The sequence below is a fragment of the Chiloscyllium plagiosum genome, chromosome 37 (genome assembly GCF_004010195.1).
Source record: "Chiloscyllium plagiosum isolate BGI_BamShark_2017 chromosome 37, ASM401019v2, whole genome shotgun sequence".
Lineage (NCBI taxonomy): Eukaryota > Metazoa > Chordata > Chondrichthyes > Orectolobiformes > Hemiscylliidae > Chiloscyllium > Chiloscyllium plagiosum.
The window spans coordinates 3,396,994-3,423,834 of NC_057746.1; the positions used below are offsets into that span (position 1 = coordinate 3,396,994).

The 26,841-nt window shown below is 44.0% G+C and overlaps 1 protein-coding gene and 1 pseudogene across 2 annotated transcripts; one reads left to right on the top strand and one right to left on the bottom strand.

Moving 5' to 3' along the window:
* LOC122541204 overlaps nucleotides 1-26,841 on the top strand; it is a 134,360-nt pseudogene that overhangs the window by 43,445 nt on the left and 64,074 nt on the right.
* Nucleotides 8,080-16,555, bottom strand: LOC122541608 (zinc finger protein 271-like). 2 transcript variants are annotated; one of them, XM_043678482.1, is made up of 2 exons: nucleotides 16,534-16,555; nucleotides 8,080-14,463 (listed from the first exon to the last, which is right to left on the bottom strand). In XM_043678482.1, the coding sequence occupies exon 2, from the start codon at nucleotides 14,102-14,104 to the stop codon at nucleotides 12,989-12,991; it is 1,116 nt and encodes a 371-aa protein (XP_043534417.1). In that variant the 5' UTR covers nucleotides 14,105-14,463; nucleotides 16,534-16,555; the 3' UTR covers nucleotides 8,080-12,988. The 2 variants fall into 2 exon arrangements, with proteins under 2 accessions (XP_043534417.1, XP_043534416.1); XM_043678481.1 differs by lacking the exon at nucleotides 16,534-16,555 and adding an exon at nucleotides 16,268-16,393.

Here is a 26,841-nt window from a genome sequence, read left to right on the forward strand (position 1 = left end):
CTCCGTGATAGAGGACAGGGACGACTGGGAGGCCGCGCTGTCGGTCGGCTTCGTGTCATACAGACTGGCGTAGAAGGATTTGCTGATCCTCATGATGTCAGCCTGAGATGACGTTATCGAGCCATCTTCTTCCTTCAGGCTGTTGAGCATGGAGCTCTCTTTGTGCACCTTCTGGAAGAAGAAACGTGAGCACGTCTCGTCCTGCTCCACCGAGCGGACCCTGGACCGGAAGATTATCTTGGAGGCCTCCAAGGCAAAGAGCGAGGCTTGCTGGCCCTTCACCTCCTTGAGGTCCTCCGTGGCATCGACCCCCATCATCTGCAGCAGGAACAGGTTCTGCATACTTTCCTGGAGCTGGGACAGTTTTCCCCACCTCTCTCTCGCCTCCTGAACACCTTTGAGGATGAAGAACCACTTGATGTTCCCTTTTACTGTTTCCCACCAGTCTGCTGGGAACTCAAAGAGGGGCTTCACGGTTCTCCAACCTGCATAGTCCCTCTTGAGCTCATCAATGTTTCCCGGGGTCAACAGCTTTGTGTTCAGCTTCCATGTTCCCTTACCAGCCCGCTGCTCGTCCTGTAGGTGACAGTCGGCCAGCAGGAGGCAGTGGTCAGAGAAGAACACCGGCTTGACGTCGGTGGATCTGACCGAGAGCGTTCGGGACACAAACAGGTAATCTATCCTTGAGTGGATAGACCCGTCTGCCCGTGACCAGGTGTATCTACACTGCGCTCCATCTGCAGGGGTGCTGAAGACGTCGTGCAGCTTGGCATCTTTTACTGTGTCCAGGGGTCTGGACATGGCATCCAGTTTACTGTCCCCTCCCCGCCGGATCGTCCATCTGCATCAATGATACAGATGAAGTCGCCGGCCAGAATGACCGGCCTGGACGTAGCCAGCAACAGTGGAAGTTGCTGCAGGACGGCCAACCGTTCACTCTTACCCACTGGGGCCTACACATTAATCAGTCTCAGGGGAGCAGTCCTGTACATGACTTCGGTGACGAGGAGGCGCCTGCCCACCACCTCCTTAACCTCGGAGATGGTGAAGTTGTCTCCTCGCAACAGGATACCCAGGCCGGAGGCGCGGCTATCGTTGCCCCCCCGACCAAACTGACAGCCCATGGGCCCACAAGCTCGACCATCTCCTGTAGCTGCTGAGGTGGGCCATCGTAGAAACACATCGCGTAGCCGATTTGATGCTACGCACATTGATGCTAGCAATTTTTAACCCCATTTTAACAGTTTACGAGGTTAACAGTGTCCATTTGCTGCTGGTCTTGCCCCTCTGGGGTAGCTGTGTGCATCCCCGTGGTGACGGCAAACTGCTGGACCTTCCAAGGGCTGAGGTAGCTGTCCGGCTTCACGCTGGAGCCATTTCCCCGCTGTGGTGTCTTCGGGTCGGGCCCAGGGTCCGCATAGTCCAGTTCTCCATCTGACAGCGGGGCTGTCACAGGACCGCTGCTCCCAGTTACCTGGAGCTGTGGGCCGGTGGGTACCTCTTGGTTCTCACCGGGTGGGGGGAGGCCTTTACCCATCTCCTCAGAGGGATCGTCTTTTCCTGCTTGGGCGGTGCTGCCCTCCTTTTTCCCCGCGGCGCTCTGTCTCTTCCTGTGGTGACGACCCTCCTTGCGCCCGTCCTCACCGTCGGAAGAGCTGCCTGTATCTTCGTCGTGTAGGTGCCGCTTACATTCCTTGGTCGGGTGGCCTTCCTGCTTGCAGTTTCGGCAGACGGTCACCTTACAATCTGCCACCATGTGGCCTGACCTCCCGCAGGTTCGGCACACTTTCAGCTGCCCTGCGTATGTCTGGTAACCTCTGCTTCCTCCGATGGCAAAATTGGAGGGTGGGTGGAGGATGTTCCCACTGGCATCGACCCTCGGGGTTACCCTGACCTGTCGTTTGCTGATCCAGATCCCGAAAGGATCGACCACGTCGGTACTCTCTGCCTCGACCTGGATGTATCTTCTCAAGAAGGTCAGGACATCTGCTGGGACGTGAGGGTTGTACATGTGGATTGTTACAACCCAACTCCTCTGCGCAGGAAGCACACACAACGGGACCGCCGACAAGATGGAGAACAGAGGTTCCCCTTCCTTCTCCTTGAAGACCTTCAGGAGCTGCTCGCAATTCTTCATGCTCCTGAAGGTCACATCAAAATAGCCTGCCGCAGGGAAATCCTGCAGGCAGTACAAATCCGCTACTTCGAACCCGCAGCACTCCAGCAAAATCTTCTTCACGAACATCGATCGACCGGTGTGTGCTCCTCCACCTTCTTCACCGTCACCCTGACTGTGTTGCGAATGCCCAGGCCAGAGCTGCGAGCAGCTGCTGAGGCCATAGCTCTGAGGTTGGCTGGTACTTGAATTGGCATTAGGCCAAAGCCAGAATAAAGGTCCACCAAGAGCAGGTCAGCACAACCAAACGATCCTCCAACGTCAATCACGATCCAGCGATGGTCTCCAGCAGCTCCGACAATTCGCAACACGATCCCCGTGGTTTCTCCCCCGCCAGCACACGTCCGCTGCGTCGAACCTGCAGTACTCGAGCAGAATCTCTTCCTCTGGTCCTCAGGAACTACACATTCCGAACCAAAAGGCGAAAGATTTATACAATTGCTTCAAACCCGCAGCATTTCAGCAAAATATTAAACTGATAAGAACAGAAACTGCACATAAAGTAAATGTATTGGTGCATTTACAGAGTTGACAACTGGGAGACGATTGCCTGCATGCATCGTGTGCGAATGGCTTCTCCCCTGTGTGAGTAAGGCCAGTGCCTTGCATGAGACTTGTTAAATGTGCAAAGCTCATGTTACACACCTCACATTCAAACACCATTGTGAATATGCTGGTGGCTATTTCATGTTGAAAGCTCAGTGACATGCTTCACACTTGAATGGCTTCATGTCTTTTTAGCCACTCTTATGTGAACAATTATTCAATGGATGCAGATTATATGTTAGGAGTTGTTATAAATCTGTGGAGTACCCCTCACAAACCTTACAATTGAACAGTCTCTCCTTCATAGGAATGAGTCAGTGATTCATGAGGCTCAATGAATAATTGAAGCTCTCACCACACTTGGAGCCCACTCTAACTTCTTCCCAGCCCTGACCGATCACCCACAGCCAAACCTTCAGAAAGATTGGTTATGGTTGGAAGGTTGGTTGGAAGGCTCCACACCACTGAGCTTATTAAAGTCTTGGAGGATGTGACAAAACACTTGGATGAAATTAGAACAGTGCATGTAGTGTACATGGAGTTTAGCAAGGCATTTGATAAGGTTCCCCATGGTAGGGTCATTCAGAAAGGAAGGAGGAATGGGATACAGGAAAATCTGGTTGTCTGTATACAGAGTTGGCTGGCCCATAGAATGTGGAGAGAGTTGGTAGATGGAAAGTATTCAGCCTGGAGCTTGATGACCAGTGGTGTTCAACGGATCGTTTCTGTGACCGATTTTTATAAATGACTTGGATGAGGAAGTGGAAGGGTGGCTTAGTAAGTTTGCTGATGTCACAAAGGAGTAGTGGAGAGTATGGAGGGCTGTTGTAGGTTACAATGGAACATTGACAGGATCCAGAACTGTGCTGTTAAGTGGCAGATTGAGTTCAACATGGAAAAGTATGAAGTGATTCATTTTGAAAGGTCGAATTTGAATGGAGAATACAGGGTTAAAGGAAGGATTCTTGGCAGTGTGAACAAAGGGATCTTGGAATCCATGTCCATATACCCCTCAAATTTTCCATCAAGTTGATAGGGTTATGAAGAAGGCATACAGTGTGTTGGCTTTCATTAGCAGGGGGGTTGAGTTTAAGAGCTGCGAGGTTATGCAGCAGTTTGTAGAGCCCTGGTTAGACTATACTTTGAATATTGTGTTCAGTTCTGGTCACCTCTTTACAGGAAAGATGTGGAAGCTTTAGAGAGGGTGCAGAGTGATTTACCATGATGCTGCCTGGACTGGAGGGCATGTCTTAAGAAGAAAGGTTGAGGCGAACAATGGCTTTTCTCATTGGAGCGAAGAAGGATGAGAGGTGATTTGATAGAGGTGTACAGGATGTTTAGAGGCATAGATAGAGTGGATAGCCAGAGACTTTTTTCCTTGAAGGAAATGGCTATCACAAGGGGATATAATTTTAAGGTAATTGGAGGAAGGTTTAGGGGATATGTCAGAGGTAGGTTCTTTTCATAGAGAGTGTTGGGTGCGTGGAATGCCCTGCCAGCAATAGCAGTAGTGTCAGATACATGAGAGGCAGTTAAGTGACTCTTGGATAAGCACATGGTAGATAGTACAATGAAAGGTATGGCTGTTAGTCTGATTCTAGAGTAGGATAAAAGGCCAGCACAACATCGAGGTCCAAAGGGCCTTTGCTGTGCTATACTGATCTATGTTCTGACTGTTATAAAAACAGAACATAGAGCAGTACAGCATAGGAATAGGCCCTTCAGCCCATGATGTTTGTGCCAAACAAAACGCCAAATGAAACTAATCCCTTCTGCCTGTCATTGGTCCATGTCCCACTATATCATGCATATTCATGTGCTTATCTAAAAGTTCCTTAAACGCCTCTAACATATGTGCCTCCACTACCACCCCCAGCAACGCATTCCAGACTCTTACTACTCTCTGTGTTTAAAAAAAACTTGCCCCTCACATCTCCTTTGAACTTAACCCCTCTCACCTTAAAAATATGCCCCCTGTATTTGACATTTCAACTCTAGGAAAAAGGTTCTGACCGTCAATGTTATCTATGCATCACATAAATTTATAGATTTCCATCAAGTCTCCCCTCAGCCTCTGCCACTCCAGAGAAAACAACCCGAGTTTTTCTAGCCTCTCCTTACTCTGTAATCCAGGCAGCATCCTGATAAAACTCATCTGCACCCACTCCAAAGCCTCCACATCCTTCCTGAAATGTGGCGGCCAGAATTGAAAGCAATACCCTAAGTCTTATAGGTCTTATAAAGCTGCAACATGACATCCGGACACTTGTACTCCCCTGACCAATAAAGGCAAGCATACTTTACACCTTCTTTACCACACTATCCACTTGCGTGGCAACTTTCCAGGAGGTATGGACTTGAACCCCAAGATCCCACTATATATCATGGCTGTTCAGATTCCTGCCATTAACTGCATACTTTTCCTCAACATTTGATCTCCTGAGGTGCAGCACCTCACACTTACACAGATTAATCTTCATCTGTCATTTCTCTGCCTATTACCTTCAACTGATCTATATCCCGCTGCATCCTTTAACACCCTTTACACTATTCACAACTCCACCAATCTTTGTACCACCTACAAACTTAAACTTACTCATCTACATTTTCATCCAAATCATTCATATATGTCACAAACAGCAGAAGTCCCAGTATGGATCACTGTGGAACACCACCAGTTACGCACTTCCAGTCAGAGAAACACTGTTCCACCACGACCCTCTGCCTTCTATGGGCAAGCCAATTCTGAATTCACATGGCGAAGTCACTGTAGATTCCATGCATCTTAAGCTTCTGGATGAGCCTACCATGAGGTACCTTGTCGAAAGTCATCTATAATCCATGAACAACATCCACTGCTCTATTATCATTAATGACCTTTGTCACCTTCTTGAAAAATTCAATCAAGTTGTAAGACTTGACCTGCAGCACATGAAACCATGCTGACTGTCCCTAATTAGGCCATGCTTTTCCAAATGCATGTAAATCCTATCTCGGCGAATTCTCTCTAATAGCTTCCCAACCACTGATGAGAGACTCACTGGTCTATAGTTTTCTGAGTTGTGCCTGTTTCCCTTCTTGAGCAGAGGAACAACATTTTCTACTTACCAGTCCTCCAGAACCTCTCCAGTGGCTGGCAAGGAAACAAAGGTTTTGTTCAAGGCCCCAGCAATCTCTTCTCCTGCCTCTCTCAACAATCTAGGGTAGATACCATCAAGCCCTGGGGATTTATTCACTTAAATGGTGTTGGGTCTCTTGAAGAGCATTAATTTCTTGATCTCAAAATGCCCTTGTATATTGGCATGCTCCACACTGTTCTCACTATCCTTCATATTCTTCTCCTGGGTGAATACCGACACAAAGTAGTCACTTCGGAGCTTGTCCACATCTTCTGCCTTCAATTACAATCCTTGAGTGGTCCTATCTTCTCCCTAATTATTTTCTTGTTTTAAAGTATGTATAGAATGCCTTGGGATTCTCTTTAACCGTATTTGCTAAAGTAATTTCATGACCCCTTTTTGCTCTCCTAATTCCCTTGCTTGAGTTCTTTCCTGCTTTCTGTATATTTCTCACACTCCCTATGCGATTTTAGCATACTAAACCTTACATATGCTTCTTGTTTTCTTTTGACTAAATTCATATCCAAAAGTCTGTTACCTTGCCATCCCTGTCCTTCCTCCTTACTGGAAAATGCCAGGCCTGAACTTTGATCAGTCTTTAACCGATGGACTTGAACCCCAAGATCCCAGTATACACCATGGCTGTTCAGGGTCCTGCTATTAATTATATACTTTTCCTCAACATTTGATCTCCCAAAGTGCAATATCTCACACTTACTCAGATTAATCTTCATTTGCCATTTCTCAGCCCATATCTGCAACAGATCTATTTCCCACTCTATCCTTTAACAACCTTCTATACTATTCACAACTCCACTGATCTTTGTAATACTTAAGCAACTGCCACATGACAAATGTGGACTTGCCTGATAACAGCTCATTCCTGATGAAGGGCTTTTGCCCGAAATATCAATTTTCCTGGTCCTCAGCCTGATCCTCCGTGTGTTTCCAGCACCACTCTAATTTTGACTCTGATCTCCAGCATCTGCAGTACCCACCTTCTCCTGATAACAGCTCCTCTCAATTAACACTCACTAGCTCCTGCCTAATACTGATGCAATTTGGCCTCCCCAATTTAGTACCTTCTCGCAAGGTCCTGACTTATCCTTCTTCATAGCTACCTTAAAACTTAAGGAATTGTGATCACTGTTTCCAGAATGCTGTCTCTGTATAACCTGTACAGCGTATTCAAAATGAATGGGTACCCAATGAACACAAGCAGACAAAACGCACCCAGAAACCCTAGCCATTCTCCCCTACATCTTGGAAAAGACTGCCAGAATACTCAGACCTCTTGGCATCATGGTAGTCCACAAATCCACCAACACACTAAAACAGCAGCTAATGAATTTAAAAGACCCTATACAGACAACAAGCAAAAAGAATGTCACTTACAAAATATCTTGCAAGAACTACAACGGGATCTTGATCAGATGAGCCAATGGGCTGAGGAATGGCAGATGGGGTTTAATTTAGATAAATGTGAGGTACTGCTTTTTGGGAAAGCAAATCTTAACAGGACTTATACACTTAATGGTAAGGTCCTGGGGAGTGTTGCTGAACAAAGAGACGTTGGAGTGCAGGTTCATAGCTCCTTGGATGTAGATATGATAGTGAAGAAGGCATTTGGTATGCTTTCCTTTATTGGTTAGAGTATTGAGTACAGGAGTTGGGAGGTCATGTTGCAGCTGTATAGGACATTGGTTAGGCCACTTTTGGAATATTGCGTGCAATTCTGGTCTCCTTCCTATCGGAAGGATGTTGTGAAACTTGAAAGGGTTCAGAAAAGATTTACAAGGATGTTGCCAGGGTTGGAGGATTTGACCTATAGGGAGAAGTTGAATAGGCTGGGGCTGTTTTCCCTAGAGCATCAAGACTGAGGGGTGATTTTAAGTTGGAATATCTGGTCGGCATGGACGAGTTGTCTGTTTCCATGCTGTACATCTCTATAACTCTAACAAACACTACATTGGACAAACAGGCGGAAAGCTCGCCACAAAAAGACATGACCCCCTATGACTAGTATTCTTCTATACAGATGAGGAAGGACACCACTTTGCTGGGTACAACACATTCATCCTCGGATGAGCCAAACAGAGACACGCACGAGAATTCCTAGAAGCATGGTATTCCAACCGGAACTCTATCAATAAACACATTGATTTGGACTCCATCTATCACCCTCTGAGAAAAAGAACAGGAAATGACACCACCAACCCAAGGAAACCTAAACACATAAATAGAAAGTGGGATGTAACACCAGCACTTTGCTGAAGGCTCACTGCGGCTGTTAACTCGTATGGTGATGAAACGTCTGAAAATAAACTTTCCAGCTCAGTGCGCAAACTCACATCCAGAACCTCAACCTGAGCTACAAATCTTCTCAAAACTCGCTATTCCCTTAACTACTCTAACCAGTCTATTTTTCTTGGACAGACAGTACTTGCTTCAGATTCCTATCAGGCCTTGGTCTAATGGCCCAAGAGCATTTTAATTAATTTTGTTTTGCACCTTGCTCAGCCCAGCTTCAGCTAACGTAATGGTTTCATGTTTTCTCTCCATCATTGCAAATCATCTTAGTATAAACTAATGTCTACAGTAGTCCCAAATTCTTCAATCTATCCTCATAACTGATATTTCTCATTCCTGGAACCATCCTTGTACTCTCTCCAATGCCTTCACATCTCTCCTATAACATGGTGCCACAACTATACCCAAAACTTCAGAAGAGGTCGACAACATCACTTCCTTGCTCTTGTTCCCCAAGAACACTGTTTTACTAACTGTTCTCCATTCATTCCGCCACCATTGTTTTCAGTTTATTTTAATTTTTAAAGTACAGAAACAGACCATTTTTGCAGAATTTAATGCTCACCATTGTCACCCAGTGTCTACTGTTATTTTATTTTCACTCACTGACTTTGCTGCCTGATCAGTATTTACTGTCCATCCCTCATTATTTTCATACCTTGAGGTGTTGGTTGCCACCAATTCTTTATTTTTTAATTTATAGTGCTGTTTGCTAGCATGTGGTGGAGGATAGAGCACAAGTATTAACAGAAGACGTTCTTGTCCTTTGTGTGTACTTTATTATACTTCAGTAACTATAACAGGTTATTATCATACTTGGCTCAAAACATGAGGTAGAGAAGATACGTTTCTCCATAAAATGATGTTGCCTAACTCTCACTGTTGCTTGATTCTTCACCCAGAAACTATGTATACATCTTATCAAATGATAGCATTATCAAATGTTGCCTTCAAAGCTGAATCTGCTGTTGAATTTGTTCAGATGTTTTATATTCATTCCCGTGTATCTCAAATGCAGTCACCGATTTTTTTTCTCTCTCCATTTTTCTTGATTGAACAAAGCAATGGTAATTCAATCAGACATTTTTTTGTCTTATAGATCAGACCTTATTACATTTCAGAAGTTTTGTGGATCCACTTATTCAGGCATCTCACCGTGACTTGGCTGGAATACTATATGGACTTTAAAATCATCACTGCAGTCCCAGATTGATATGTTACATAGCTGTTCATTTAACAGTCCTAATTCCAGTTCTCTTGTTCTGCAAGAATCTCAGTATTCCACAATTGACCATTTGAGGGTTTCCGTCACTGCTACTTCACGGATGCTGCAACAGTTAATTACAGAAATACTGGGAGGAATTTAAGTGGGCTGCGTTCATTACACATTACAGCTCCTCATGCAGGAATGAAACAGTTTGGAAGGATATTGATAAATAGTCATTTACCTCTGCAAAACTAAATAACCCTCCTCATATGACAAGCTCTTCATGTCTGAGATCATTCTGTAAAACTCGTCTGGACCCTTTCCATTACCAGCATATCCTTGCTTAGATACAGGACCCATAACTGCTCACAATAGAACATCTATGTATACATCTGCAACAAGAGATATGGTCTTACACTTGCACTATATATGTTTGAGGTGACATCCTCTCTATACACAGTAAGCAATTGTGCTGACATTCGTTAAAAATATTTAATTTTGTTTGTTTAAAAATATTTATCCTGGCTCTCCAACCCTCAGCTCTGGTAATGCTGCAAAAGCATTGCCTAACTGAAATTTAACTTTGAGCCATTTGCTTTTGTTACTGTCTCATTATTATTGTAACAGACTTCAGTTTTCTTTTTTAGGGACTATAAATTGAAATGGAAATTGGGCAATTGCATAACTAAAATACAGGGGTTTGCAACTTGAAAATCAAATTAATTATTTTGGCATTTATTTGGAGCCACGCAAAACCCTTTTTTTGTAGCAATGGTGGAGACAGTTCACGACCGAATGCAACAGAGTGTACTTTGAGTGAAGGAGTGGTATCTGATGACAGTTTTTTGATTGTTTGAGATGCAGAGTGTTAAAGAGCTGTAAGTATCAGGGCAGCAGAGCGAAACATCCACAGCCTGCAAAAGAAAGCATCCATCTCTCCTATGCTCACTCTCCATGTGGGGAGAAACAGAAAAATAATAAGGCTTAAAAGGAATAATTCTAACGAGGAAAGACCAAAATCAACTTTTAAATCAAATAATAGCCATCACCTCACAGACAACATCATGTCATTAGGGCTAAAAATTAATAAAAGATAATTGAACACACCTTTTAAATCTGGACTTTTGATTTTGAGAATTGTACTTATCCTGTGTATATTTTTCCACGTTTGTCTTTTGTCTTTTGTCTGTCTTAATTGTGTGTGTGCATGCATTTAATTGGGGATGTTGAAGAACTATAGCTAAGATGCATATTAGTAAATTAAGAATACTTTTCTTTCTCCTGCTCTTTGTTAAAGTTGAGTGTGTCACAAGAATTTCCTGTTCAAGGTAGAACTGATGTGATAGTTTTGTCCTGAGCAGCAGTCAATCAGAGAAATTGATTTTCTTGGTGATCTTTTTGGGATTTTGAGAGTTTAGGGATGACATGTGTAACAGTGAAGAACTCGTCTGCTCCACCCACTCTTTTTTCAATTCCTCCTAGTGTTTTTTTCTCTTCTTCTTCTCCTCCTTTTCTTCTCTTCGACTTCTGGCCTTCGAAAATTAACCCGGCCTCCAGCGAGGAGCAACGATCAGTGGCTTTCAGTGAGCGATGACCTCAGCCTCCAGTGGCGATCCCCAACCTCTGGCGAATGATGATTCCCGGCCTCTGGTGTCGACTACGGGCCTGCAGCAGCGGTTTCCCTGCATGGGTTGGCATCCTCTTGCAGCGGCCATCTGGCATGACATGGCGTTCTCCCACAGCAGCCTCCCAGCGTAGCGTGATGACCTGCTGGCCTAATGCAGTGGCCTCTTCCTATAGGGACTTCCTGGTGTTGGCACAGTGACCTCTTGACCTGGTGCAGCGGCATCCTGGCTTGGCAACCTCCTGGCATGTAACTGGCGCAGCGTGGAGCCAATATGGTGCGGACTGGAAAGTAAGTGCCAGCATGGTCTGCTGTATGGAACTCTTCTGTAATGCTTAGACATTTTATTTCTGTATCAAATCTTGTAACAAAAGAAGTTGTGCCGAGGTACTTTTGTATCTAAGTTAGCGCTGTAACTGGTGACATACAAACCTTCACTGTACTTGTTGAGTATATGTGACAGTATAGGCTATTCAGTTCAGTTGTAGCACTGTTTCTGGTTTCAATATTATTTTAGCTATCGGAAATGTAGTCTGGAGTAGTATTACAATAGTCACCAGCCTGGACAGCTTCCATGCCTTCAGTAGCTGTGTTTCTCTGCTCTAAGATCACATTGTACATATCTGCCCTAGATGTGGTAGATTTTAATGATGTCTTTGTCAATGTTCACCAATGCCTCGCTCTTTCCATTTGACTGGGGATAATGAGAGATGGTGGGTGGTGTTGAATTTCCCAATCATCCATGCAGTATCTGAATTCTTCACTTGGGAATTGAGGTCATTGTCAGGGATATCACAAAGTGTTCTTTCAGACAGTGCAATCTCACTGGGAATCCATGACATCAGCGCTCGAACTCCCTGCTATCTGAATATTAGTTAATGGTGATGAGTTAATCAGTTCCAGTGAAACTAAAGAGGTCTACTCCAAGCTTTGTCCATGGGCTGTCTGGGATGTCATGAATAGCTCTTAATCTTGTTTAGTTTGATATTCATCATAAGCACTACACGAGCTGATGTTTGGCCAATAGATCACCTCTCTTGCCTTATTCAGACTAAATTCAATTATTAATGATTTGTGTGGTATGTGCTTTAGCATCTCTTTCCTCATCTCTTCAAGTATACTGACCCTGTTCCCTTTGTACAGATGCCACCTTGTACCTCATCTCGCTTTGTCCAATGCTGTCTTACTGTGACAGGGGTGTCCTTGATGGATTCATGTCATCCTTGTGTTGTTGGTTCTTGCCGAATCTGAAAGATTTCAAACTGTTTACGTCCTTCAAAGAGAATGCAGCTCTTGACAGCTGGTCAGCAATGTACAAACGCTTCCTTCCTTGTACTTCACTGCCAAGTGATATCTTTACAAATCAAGTAATATCCTTTTTGAACAGACTGAAATGGTTTGAGAAAGATGCTTTGAAATGGCTTGTGGTCAGATTTACCATCATTTGCTCTCTCCTAATACTATAGTAAAGCTCACAATCAAAGACATTATGCAGACCATCTTTCTCAATCTGTGTATAGTGTTGCTCAGTTTGTGTTAATGCTCTGGATAGAAATACAACGGGTTGTTCTCACTGCCTGGGGATTACCCCAAGTCCTGTTTCACTGACATCACACTACAGGGTGACTCCATTGTTACATCATAATCCCTCAGCACTGGTGATGTCATCACTAGTTGTTTGATGGGAGTGAAAGCTACCTCTTGTTCTCTGTCCCAGTCCCACTAAATATCCTGTGCATTGAGCTTTTGCAGATGTTTACACTAATGACATATGTGGCTGGGCTGGCCCATATGTGTTTGTTAATGTTTCAGGAGGTCCAACAATTGTGTGAAGGCTTTACTACAGAGCTCACACTGACAGCACATCTCCCCTCTGTTCATTTTTGATGGACGGGGATGGCTAAGCAAAAGCCCTGGTACAAAGATCACACGAGAAGAGTTTCTTCCTAGTGTAAATCTTATGGTTTCATTTGAAGATAGATGTCGCAAAATCTTTATGGTAAACCTCACACTGGAAGGGTTATTCCGGGGTGGGTCCTCTGATGGAGCAGGAGGCTTGATGACCTTGAGAATGACTTGTTGCATACATTGCACATGAATGGTTTCTCACCTGTATGTGTGCGTTGGTGTGTCCGGAGCGCTGATGACTGTGAGAATGATTTGTGACACACATTACACTTGAATGGTTTCTCCCCAGTGTGAATGCGATGGTGGATGCGGAGGATCGATGACTGCGAGAAAGATTTGTCACACACCTCACACCTGAATGGTTTCTCCCCGATGTGAATCCTTTGATGCAGCAGAAGTTTTGATGATCCTGAGAATGATTTGTCACATACCTTGCATGTGAAGGGTTTCTCCCCTGTGTGAATCTTCTGGTGGAGCAGGAGGTTTGATGAGCTTGAGAACGATTTGTTGCATACCTCACACGTGAATGGCTTCTCCCCTGTGTGAATGCGTTGATGAACACGGAGACTCGACGTCTGTGAGAATGATTTGTCACACACCTCACACGTGAACGGCTTCTCCCCTGTGTGAACGCGTTGGTGTACATGAAGGCTTGATAATTGTGAGAATGACTTGTCACAGACACCACATGCAAATGGCTTCTCCCCTGTGTGAATGCGTTGGTGAACGCGGAGGCTTGATGACTGTGAGAAAGATTTGTCACACACCTCACATGCAAATGGTCTCTCCCCTGTGTGAATGCGTTGGTGTATGCAGAGATGCACTGGATTCAAGAATGACTTCATACACACGTTGCATGTGAATGGTTTCTCCCCTGTGTGAATACGTTGGTGTAAACGGAGGTTAGCTGACATTGAGAATGATTTGTCACACACTTCGCATGTAAATGGTTTCACCCCTGTGTGAATACGTTGATGTACACGGAGGTTTGATGGCTGTGAGAATGCTCTGTCACACACCTCGCACACATACGGCTTCTCCCCAGTGTGAATACGTCGGTGATTTACGAGTGTTGATGACTGTGCGAAAGCTCGGTTGCACACCTCACATTTGAATGGCTTCTCCCCCGTATGAATGCGTTGGTGATTCATAAGTCTTGATGACTTTGCAAAAGCTCGGTTGCAGACCTCACACTTGAACAGTTTCTCTTCCATTAAGTTGTCCTTGCATTTACAACAATTGCAAAATATGTTCAGAACCTCTGGAAGTCTCCTCAGATGCCTCACACTGCAAAACACTTGGGAGCCACTTGCAGTTTTTCTCAGTCTCAACTACAGCTGAACCTTACGAAAGGCTGGCTCTGATGGAAGGCTCCACACCACTGACCAGTTTCAGATCTGATGATATGTCAAACCTCCCCGGCCTGACTGATTTCACTGCCGAATCTTCTCGGGGTTGAGCAATGCTGTAAAGGGACTGGATGTCTTTGTGCAGTTGTTCCTTGGGTGATGGTCAGGATCTATCTGCAGTGTCCATTTTCTCTGAATTCTCTGATATGTACAGTGCAATTCTTCTGTAAAACACGAAAACGAAACATAATTGCCTCCAAATTCTTCTTTGTTTTGTTAAACTCCAACTCCTTGCTCCTTATTGTTTATACTTTCAGAGGATGTGGCCGGCAAGGACAGCAATTATTGCCTTTTCATAATTGCCCATGAGGACTTTTTTTGAACCACTACAGTTCATCTGCTGTAGACTGATCCCCAGTGACAGAACAGCAATATAGTGCTAAGTCAGGATGATGCATGATCTGGAAGGGAACATGCAGTGGGTGTTGTTCCCAAGTATCTATTGTACTTATCCTTCCAATGGTACAGGTTGTGGGTTTGGAAAATGCAGTTCGAGGAGAATTGGTGAGTTGTAGTTATGCCGTGGTGGGAAGTCTGAAAAAGGGTCTTGGAGATTTTCAGGGAGACTGTGACTTGAGAAGGAGGGAATTGGAATTTGGTCCATTAGGTGGGCGGTTGGGTTAGGTTGAGGGGGGAGTGTACGAAGAGAGTGAGAGCCAGGCCATGTGGGAAAGGGAGAAAAATCAGGCAATGAACAATTAGGGATAGCAGGGAATGGTTGGGCTAGGTAGTGAGAGATTAGTTTAGATTCCCTACTATGTGGAAACAGGACCTTTGGCCCAACATGTCCACACTGACCCTCTGAAGAGTAACCCATCCAAACCCATTTCCCTCTGACTAATGCACCTAACACTATGGTCAATTTGGAATGGCCAATTCACCTGACCTGCACATCTTTGGACTGTGGGAGGAAACCTGAGCACCCGGAGGAAACCCACACAGACACGTGGAGAATGTGCAAACTCCACACAGACAGTTGCCCAAGGCTGGAATCAAACCTGGGTCCCTGGCGCTGTGAGGCAGCAGTGCTAACCATTGAATCATGGTGCCACCCCTGAAACTCAGGCTGGGGCCAAGGGGATGGGAGTTGGACCAGAATTGAGAAGATAATCAGGCCAGGAAATTACATTCAGGTCAGGGTTGAGGGGAATGGGTAAGGACGATAATTGTGCTTAGGGTAGGGGTGTATCAGGCCAAAGATGATGTTGAGTGAAACGGAGTTAAAGTGGTCTCCTGATGAGGGGTGAGAGGGGGCTAGAGAGGAACAGTTGAAAGCAACAAAGCAAGAGGGACTGAGAGTTAGGCCTGGAGCTGAGAATCAGGTCCAGGGTGAGAGGGACGATGGATTGTACAGGTGAAAGAGGGTGTGTGAGTGAGATGGTGATGAGCACGTATCAGTGATGTGGTGGCGAAGACGTGATCGTGTGGGTCGTGTTTGGGGGAATGGATCAGCACAGGCATGAGAGCGATTCAAGCTGAGGGTGTTGTGAACTCTTCTTTCTTTGTACCTTGGTCCTTGAACAGCTCTTTCTGAATTTGATCACTTGGCATCACAGAGCTCCTGATTGGTCAATTGCTTGGAAGCACCAATTGGTTAATCAGGGAATCCTGGATTACTGTCCAGGTTTCTGGAGAAAGTAACTGGGAACCCAGAGTGACTGGTTGGGCAGGAAGGCTATGGAAGTGACTGGATAGCTGGGGTGAGTCATTAACAACTGGGACATCCGGGGAACTGACTAGGGCATGGGGAGGAGGTGACTGAATGGCCTACTTCTGTTCCTTTGTCTTAAGGTTTTATGATCACCAGAGCCTGGGAAAAGGTGGCGTCTTTTCCTCAATTAATTCACCAATTAACTGTCGACAGGATAATAACCAATTCCCAGCACACACATACACAACACAACACAACAAAAGGAAATCAGTAAGAATCCTCAGACCCTCTGCACTTCCCAGATAATTACAACTCACCTTCCCATATTCAGGATTGATCCATCAATAAAGCAGCCTGGAAATCTGAGGGAAATGCTTCCAATAAACACACTCAATATCCAACACACAGCACCAGTCAAACAGTTCAGCACAAAGCACCGAGTAAACAGCTCTCTCAGCTGGATCTTCTCACACAGCACAAGGGACATTTCCACCCCTGACTGCCCACAGGATAGTCAGACTGCCTGAAGATTGGTGTGGATATTATGGGATACAATTTGTCTAAAAGCTGCTCCTTCACTCACCATCTCCTCACCTGGTTTTCAGTCCCTATAGGAAGTGAACCAGCTCTGGAAGAGGAAGCGGAGACAATGTGCAGAGTGGGTGGGCTCTCTGATTGACGTCTCTCACAGTCAATCCAAGTATTTCCTCAGTTTCTCCTTCGATAAGGGTAAAATTTGAGAAGGAAAGCCCTTTATAGTAACCTCAGCCAGTGCAGGAATTGAAATCATGCTGACAGCATTACTCTACATTGCAACTGTCCGAGGTTACCACAAAGGACTAGTCTCGATTTCTCCCCTGGCATGAGGTGTGGTGCCCTTCAGGTTAAACTACGACCAATCATCTCCTTTTGATGAGAAAGTAACCCGACGGTTTGGTAGGACTATGGGGGCTGTACCTTTTATATGTACGACTGTTTGGAAAGCTTGGTTAACAAATTTTTATTGCAAAATTTAGGGGAACCTCTAAGCTCCTCCATAAGTGTCTTCAAAAGGACTGGATATCATGGAATCATCACAGCGTCATTAACGGCAAACTGTAGCAAGGGAATTCCTTTATCTCAATGAATTTGTGCATTCTTAACAGTAAATTCAAATTATGGCCCCTCAAGTTCAATGGTATTCATCTAATGCTCCTTGAGATTAGGGATGATAATCTTCAGATTTAAATTGTTTCCCTGCAACTATGCAGGATTTATTTAAATCAATCCCGTGACACAACATTTGAATCTTAATATGATTAGATTTCTTTGTGTTATCCATATTTTCTAAAAAAAATAACCTTTCCACTCTCATGTTTTATTATTATTTTCCCCAAGGCACTGTTCCAGGAGATCTTGTCGAAACATATATAATTGTTTAAAAAGTTGCAATTCCCAATACTGAACTCAGGTTGGGTTTTATGCATTCTATTGAGGTGCTGGTAAATGGTCCTTCACGAGCTGGCACTGGAATTAAAAACGCAAGTTTAATTAATGGTTGGGATTTCCCTGCTACCTGGCATAAATGACATGTCTGGTGAAGTCCTCAGGTAGTCTTGTGGTTCAACGGAAATATTTCAGTACTTTAGCCGGAATTTTCCTAATAGCTAAGTGAATTGGCATTGAAATTTTTTGAGCCATTCATAACATTTTGTTATCATACTCATTTGGGACCACCACCTAATTGACCAATTTGAGTCCTTATTGGCTGATATTTGAGTGTTCTCTGTTTTCTCATTAACATTTTATCTTATAAATAATAATACTCAGTTGTTGGTTTTGATTCAGATTCTGAGTAGGCTGCCTGATATTCTTTGATCAAGATCTGTCTTGTGCATTTCTTTAAAAAAGATGAGTTAAACCTATAAGGCTCATTCTTTTTACTTCATCCTTTGTATCTAAGTTTTCGAAACTTTGTTGGATAACTGAGTTCCCAGTCACTTCCTTTTCTGGACACCTCTTCAAGTCTAATTCTAATTCAAGATTTAGTCATATCACAGTCAGGAAACTATCCCAACATCTGCAGTGAGGCCAATAGTTTGGAATCAGCCAGGTTCTCCAAGATAAAATCAATTCCTTCTACAGGATTTGTTGCACAACTCCAACTACAATGTCTTTATCGCTATTTGCTCTTTAGTATAAGTCTATATAATTGGATCAGTTTGTAACCTCCACATGTATCTTCAGTTAGTACTTGCTTCTTCATTAACCCCTCTGGATGACAAATTGTATCATCAGCCAGCATTAGTAACTGTCTTGCTCCAGTAACTGTCAACATCTTTATTGCTTTAGCTCCTTCAATATAAGAATGAGGAAATACCCCTTCCTGTGAAATAAAATATTCTGTGATTTTCTTTATCACTGTCAATGAAGAATTTTTTGACTACCCAGAGGCACCACTCCCCAGTGTATCCCAAGGGAACACATTTCACCAGTATCAGCACTGCTGTTTTAATACCCATTTCTTTCCTGATACATTTCTTTACAGTGTTCCTACAACTGTACTAGGTTTACCATTTAACTTCCAGCAAGAAGGTTAAGTACATCAAATTTAAAAGGGATCTGAAGGGCAACGTTGAGACACATAGGGTGGCACATATTTGGAATGCACTGCCAGAGAAAGTGATGGATGCAGGTTCAATTACAACATTTAAAAGACATTTACACTGGTACATTATTAGGAAATGTTTAGAGGGGTATGGGCCAAATGCAGGCAAATGGACTGTTTAGTTTGGGAAACTTAGTTACAAGGACAAGTTGGACACAGTCTGTTTCTGTGCAGTATGACTTTATGAATCTAAGTCATCCTTTTCATTGCCAACATGTTCATGCTTTCTCCTTTATTATTTTAGTGTCCTTCTATTTGTTCCCTAAAGTTGATATCTATCCCGTCCCCAGAATTTCTACTTAGAGTTATAGCGTAGCGACATGAATAGTGCTCACCACTCTCAGGCTGTGGCCATCAAGCCAAAAGTATGTCCTCCCTACCGTAATAAATGAGCAATGGTGGATATGAATTTCAGTGCTAGTGTGATGCTGGGTAATTAGGTAATCTTCCAATAGCTTGGTGGCTCATATGAAACAAACATAAGTTTTTGGTTGTTCACAATAAATAAAACATTGACTACCATTCTCAACTCATCAAAAAAGATGGTTTTCTGGTTAATTTCTCAGGACAATATCTTGACTAATCAATGACAAGTTAAAATTCCTACATTTAAAATTAACAATTTTCCGTCACTGATCATTAACGTGATCATTATCCATAGCACTGTCTGTACCATTCAGAGTTAACCTGCCAACCAGCACTCTCCACTCAAACAGTATGAATGTTGCCTCTCCTTGAATTTGGTATTTCTTGCAAAGTGTCCTGATGAATTCAAGACCTCATCCCATAGACAGATCCGCTTCAGGTGACAGGTATTTGACTAATACCATGGGTGATATTTGTACTCCTGCCTGGGAGGACAGCTATCCTGAGTATGGGGAGAGAGTGGGGGTTTGAGTCTCTGCAGATCTGGGTTCCCTCAACCTATCATATTTCAATGTAATAATGGTGTGATATGTTCACCTTACAGTCTTCAGAGATTCATTTCATGTAATAGGAAAGATCTTGAATCATTTTCAAATGCTTTGTCATTTTGGTTGATTCAGAGTTTAGTATTGTGGTGTTGTCTGTCTGCTGTTTTATCTATCCTCTCTATTGATTTATAACTCACAATAAATTTATCCTTCTTAATCCAAATGCTCTAATTTGTCAGCATAGTGTGACCCAATTCATTGAAATACTCAGGATCCTACAATAAGAGTCCTGTCTCTACTTTATTGATCAGTCTCACTGTGGGTATTGTCACTATCTCCATCAATGGGTTTATAATTTTTAGGAAGCAGAATGTTTCCTTAAGGAAAAAAAAGACCTGTATCTATATAGCAACTTCGACAAATTCACAGTGTCTAAATGTGTTGTTTGTTACAAGTGTTATTTAGGAAATGCAGCATCCCCTTTGTATACAATGAGCTCCTACCAACAGAGACTGAGATTGAGAGTGCTAACTAAGTCATGTATGACAAAGGCATGGAGTTGCTCTCAGAGTCCTCAACATTGACTCTGGACCCCATGAATTTCCTTACGTATGTTAAACGTGCATAAGGAAACCTTCTGCTGATTACCAGGTACCTGATGAATCAGTACCCCTCCACATTGTGTGTCTTGGAGGAAGCATTGAGGATAGCAAGGACATAAAATGTGTTCGAGGTGGAAGATTTCAATGTCCATCACCAAGAGTGGTTTGGCAGCAGACGACTGATTGACCTGGTTGGATCCTGAAGACATTGCTGCTGGACTGGGTCTGCAGTAGGCGGTGGGAGAACTAATAAGGGAAAAACATACTTGACCTCATCTTTACCAATCTGCCAGCTTCAGATCCATCTGTCCATGAGAATATCCTTCATCATGTTGTGTGGCACCATCACCTGTTTGAAATGGGCCAGACTTTGAACAGATCTAGCAACTCAAGACCTGGCATCCATGAGGCACTGTGGGTCATCAACAGAAGCAGAATTAACTCCAGCACAAGCTGCAACCTCATGGGCCACATATACCCCAAGCAGCCATTATGATATAGCCAGAGGATCTACCCTGGTTCAATATAGAGTGCAGGAGGGCAGGCCAGAAAAAGCACCAGGAGTACCTAAAAATAAGGACTTCTGAGGAAGGGTCACTTGACCCGAAACATTAATTCTGGCTTCTCTCCACAGATGCTGCCAGACCTACTGAACTATTCCAGCAATTTCTTTGTTGATACCTCAAAAATAAGGTGGAAACCTGGTGAAACTACCAAACAAGAACACTTGCATGCCAAAAATTAAAAACAGCAAGTTATACACAGAGCCAAGCTCTGCAGTCCCACCACACCCTGTAATGAATGGTGGTGGACAATTGAACAACTGATTGAAGGGGGAGGCTCCACAAATTTCCCAACCTTGATATAAGAGCTCAGTACATCAGTGCAAAAGATAAGGCTGAAGCATTCGCAATGATCTTCAGCCAGAAGTGCTGAGTGGATGATCCATGTTCGCCTCCTCCAGTGGTCCCCAGCATCACAAGTACCACTGTTAAGTCAATTTGATTCACTCCATGTGACATCAAGAAGTAGTTGGAGGTTTTGAGTACCACAAAGGCTGTCAGCCATGACAACAGTAGTACTGAAAACCTGTCCTCCTGAACTTGCCACTCTCCTCACCTGTTTGAGTAGTTAGAAAACTGGCATCTACCTGGCAATGTTGCCAGGTATGTCATGTACACAAAAAGCAGGACAAATCAAACCCAGCCAATTACCGCCCAATCAGTCTACTCTCAATCATCAGTAAAGCAATGCAAGGTGTCATCAACAGTGCTATCAAGCCGTATCTGCTCAGCGATAACCTGCTCAGTGATGCCCAGTTGGGTTCCACCAGGGCCACTCAGCTCCTGACTTCATTATAGCTTTGGTTCAAACATGGACAAAAGATCTGTGTTCCAGACGTGAGGTGAGAGTGACAGCCCTTGACACCAAGACCACATTTGATTGAGTGTAGCATGAAGGAGCCCGAGCAGAACTTAAGGGAATACTCTGCTAGCTGGAGTCATACCTGGCACAAAGAAAGATTACTGTGGTTGATGGAGATCTGTCACCTCAGATTCAGGACATCTCTTAAGGAGATCTTCAGAGTATCCTAAGCCCAACCATCTTCAGCTGCTTCATCAAAGACCTTATCTCCAACATATTATGGGGATGTTTGCTGATGATTGCACAGTGTTCAGCACCATTCACAACTCCTCAGATACTGAAGTGGTCCATGTTGAAATGGAACAAGATTTGTTTAATATCCAGCCTGGGCTGACCAGTAACAAGTAACATCCACACCATACAAATGCCAGGCAATGACCATCTCCAAAAAGAGTCAATATAACCACCACCTCATTGATATTCAGTGGTGTTACCATCACCGAATCCCCACTACCAACAACAACATGGCTTTGTGCATGGGAAGTCATCAACATGGCTTTGTTCATGAGAAATCATGTCTCACAAACTTGATTGAGTTTTTTGAAGAAGTAACAAAGAAGATTGATGAGGGCAGAGCAGTAGATGTGATCCATATGGACTTCAGTAAAGCGTTCAACAAGGTTCCCCATGGGAGACTGATTAGCAAGGTTAGATCTCATGGAATACAGGGAGAACTAGCCATTTGGATACAGAACTGGCTCAAAGGTAGAAGACAGAGGATGGTCGTGGAGTGTTGTTTTTCAGACTGGAGGCCTGTGACCAGCGGAGTGCCACAAGGATCGGTGCTGGGCCCTCTACTTTTTGTCATTTACATAAATGATTTGGATGTGAGCATAAGAGGTACAGTTAGTTAGTAAGTTTGCAGATGACACCAAAATTGGAGGTGTAATGGACAGAGAAGAGGGTTACCTCAGATTACAACAGGAGCTTGACCAGATGGGCCAATGGGCTGAAAAGTGGCAGATGGAGTTTAATTCAGATAAATGTCTTGAAAGTGGAGTCGCAGGTAGATAGGATAGTGAAGAAGGCGTTTCCTTTATTGGTTAGAGTATTGAGTACAGGCGTTGGAAGGTCATGTTGCGGCTGTACAGGACATCGGTTAGGCCACTGTTGGAATATTGTGTGCCATTCTGGTCTCCTTCCTATCGGAAAGATATTGTGAAACTTGAAAGGGTTCAGAAAAGATTTACAAGGATCTGAGCTACAGGGAAAGGCTGAACAGGCTGGGGCTGTTTTTCCTGGAGCGTCGGAGGCTGAGGGGTGACCTTATGGAGATTTACAAAGTTATGAGGGGCATGGATAGGATAAATAGGCAAAGTCTTTCCCCTAGGGTCAGGGAGTCCAGAACTAGAGGGCATAGGTTTAGGGTGAGAGGGGAAAGATATAAAAGAGACCTAAGGGGCAACTCTTTCACACAGAGGGTGGTACGTGTATGGAATGAGCTGCCAGAGGATGTGGTAGAGGCTGGTACAAGTGCAACATTTAAGAGGCATTTGGATGGGTATATGAATAGGAAGGGTTTGGAGGGATATGGGCCGGGCGCTGGCAGGTGGGACTAGATGGGGTTGGGATATCTGGTCGGCATGGACGGGTTGCACCGAAAGGTCTGTTTCCATGCTGTACATCTCTATGACTCTATGACTCTAACTTGCCATACATAAACACCGTGGCTACATGAGCATGTCAATGGCTAGAAATACTCCCCAAAGCCTGCCCACCATTTACAAGGTACAAGTCAGGAGTGTGAGGGAATACTCCCCACATGCCTGAATGAGTGCAGCTTCAACAAAACTCAAGACATGGCGGCACTGCTGCCTCACAGCGCCAGAGACCCGGGTTCAATTCCCGACTCAGGCTGTGTGGAGTTTGCACATTCTCCCCGTGTCTGCGTGGGTTTCCTCCAGGTGCTCCGGTTTCCTCCCACAGTCACAAAGATGTGCGGGTTAGGTGAATTGGCCATGCTAAATTGCCCGTAGTGTTAGGTTAAAAGGGGTAAATGTAGGGGTATGGGTGGGTTGCGCTTCGGCGGGTCGGTGTGGACTTGTTGGGCCGAAGGGCCTGTTTCCACACTGTAAGTAATCTAATCTAATCTAATCTAATCTGACACCATCAGGACAAAGCAGCTCACTTAATTGGCACCACATCCACACGCTTCCACTCCCTCCACCTTTGGCACTCAGGAGCAGCAGTACTACCTACAAAGTGCAATGCAGAAATTCAGCAAAGATCCTTAGCCCCGGCCAAACCCACGACCACTGATATCTGGAAGCACAAGGGCAGCAGACACATAGGAACGCCACCTGCATGTTCCTCTCCAAGCCACTCACTATTCTGTGTTGGAAATATATCGCTGTTTTCTTTCTGTCATTAGGTCAAAATTTTGGAATTCCCTCACTTAGGACGTTGTGCGTTAACTCTCAGCATCTGGAATACAGCAGTTCAGGAATGTGACTAAGGATGGGCAATAAATGCTGGCCAGCTAGCAATGCCAATGACCCACAAATAATTTTTTAAAACTTGTAATATTTCTGTTCTATTAGATCCAGTTTCTAACAGGTTCCATCCGAGGTTTGTCTACAGACTGTTCCTGACCCTGTAAACTTGGCAGCTTGCAAGTTTGATTTGATTTAAAGTCATAACTAGTTAGATCTGCAGATGGCAGTGGTATCTTTGTGTCTGGGTTCCTGAAACTGTGAGGTGGTAAAGACCCTGTTATAAGCTTGAATGGACATCTTAAGGCTCCAGCTCTGCTGATGAATGATTCTGTTTCATTGAGTCAGTGAAGTTCTGTTTATTAAGCACAGTTCCAACAGTGTTCAGGAATAAAACTCAAAGAATAGCTCTCTCTTCCCAGTGTTATTTTGAGGGAGATTTTTGTTTTCAAATCCCTCCATGACTTCATCCCTTTCTCTCTCTGTAGTCACTTTCACTCCTTAGTCCTACGCTGCAGTGTCTGCCTGACTCCAAGAACAAGATTGTTGCTTCAAGTTTAACTCCAGATGGAATATTCCATGGATATGGATTAAAGTTGTTAGGATCACATGAATAGGTCTAGGTTTCCTGTACTTACATTACACCATGTCCCTGACCTCCATTTATTGAAACACACCCTCATTGTAAAATGAGTGAAGAAATTGTACACACCTTTTTTTACCCAACTAACCACCTTCTTGATTCCTCCTCTGGGGAGACAGGCCGCCTACTTGTGGACGGTTCAGAGAACACCTCTGGGACACCCGGACCCAACCAACCCAACCACCCCGTGGCTCAACACTTCAACTCCCCCTCCACTCCACCAAGGACATGCAGGTCCTTGGACTCCTCCATCGCCAGACCATAGCAACACGACGGTTGGAGGAACAGCGCCTCATCTTCCTCCTACGAACCCTCCAACCACAAGGGATGAACTCAGATTTCTCCAGTTTCCTCATTTCCCCTCCCCCCACCCTGTCTCAGTCCAATCCCTCGAACTCAGCACCGCCTTCCTAACCTGCAATCTTCTTCCTGACCTCTCCGCCCCCACCCCACTCCGGCCTATCACCCTCACCTTGACCTCCTTCCACCTATCGCATTTCCAACGCCCCTCCCCCAAGTCCCTCCTCCCTACCTTTTATCTTAGCCTGCTGGGCACACTTTCCTCATTCCTGAAGAAGGGCTTATGCCCGAAACGTTGATTCTCCTGTTCCTTGGATGCTGCCTGACATGCTGCGCTTTTCCAGCAACACATTTTCAGCTCTGATCTCCAGCATCTGCAGTCCTCACTTTCTCCTCCTCTGGATACATAACATTGCAGAACAAGTGTGTAGTGAAATCCAGTTTCTTTACTGAGTATATATTCATAAATATTTGTACATGGAGCTGCAACAAATAAACTCATAAAACTGGCAATTGGCCTTTCCAGGTCCATTCTGAGGTAGTCAAACTGCCGAACAAGACTGTTAAAGACTTCAAAGGTTGACCTGACCAATTCCTCTGATGAATACGCTGATCTTCTCAAGCTTCTGAAGTTTATTGTGTGAAGTGTGTCACTCAGGCCGATGCTCACACCCCCTTCAGGCCGATGCTCACACCCCCTTCAGGATGTCAGACAACAGTGGCACTTTTTTTTTAATCCAATCCTCACTGATCTGCGATAAAGATAAAATAGTGTGCATGCTCAAAACAAAAGCAGAATACTGGATAAACTCAGCAGGTCTGGCCGCACCCAAAGAGAGAGAAACAGAGTTCTTATTTTGCATTCAGTAAGATTTCCTCAGAACAGTTTCTGTCTGCTCTGGAATTGTTTCCAGGTTGTTGTATTCACATTTGGCCCTGCCCATCTTGTGGCTTTTTAAGGCAGTTCTTTTCAGGGTCATCAGGTTTCGATCTTTAATTATAAAAAAACTTCAGCACTCCTTATCCAAGGACTTCTTAAAGGTAAATAGCCGCAGTTCTTATCTTGTCAATTAGAAAATAACAAGATCTTGCAGATATTTGAGCCAAAAAAACACATCTTTTCGACCCTTGTCCACTAAGTAGTGATTAGAAGGCTGTCTATTGTCGATCTCTTCAGACACTGTTACTTTCCTCTCTTCAACCACTCTTTTATCCATTCCCCACATGTGGGATTTTGAATGATGTCTACAATTCAATATCTAAGTGCAAAATCCACTACCAAATACTAATAAAAATCAGCACATAAATTACTAAATTGATGTATTCCTTGGGCTAAAAGTCAATGAAAAGGGGTATGAAATACATCTCAATTCTTGGAACATGATCCAGTGGATGCTTATGTGCTGCAATGATCATGAAACTAATCAGATCACAATGTAAGAGTCTTAAATAAAACTGCCTCAATTGTCTCACAATTTTTAAAAACAAATTGTTTTTAAAGATGGGAATATTGAGAGTGTTGATTTTTCTGCAAGTTGTGCTTATTTGCAAATTACATTGAGCCTTTTCAGTGTTGTTCGGTATTGCGGCACCAACAACCATATTGATGACTCCAGTATATATTTTAAAAACACAGAAAAACTGAAGAAACGCAGCAGATCTGACAGCATCTGTAGAGATAGAAACAAAGTTAATGTTTGACATCCAATATGATTCTTCTTCAGAACTGAAGGGGGCTGATAAGTGATGGTTTTTACGCTGTTAACAAAGTGGGAGGAAGAGCAGATGGTGAGGGTGCCCAGAGTAAAAGGCTAAGAAGTTTATGGTAGTAGAGAAGTGACATTGATGCAGTATAGGTATTAAGAAAATAGGGAGCATACTCAGCAAACAAGACAATGGGAGTGGTGAGTGAATGGAGGGGTTGTAAT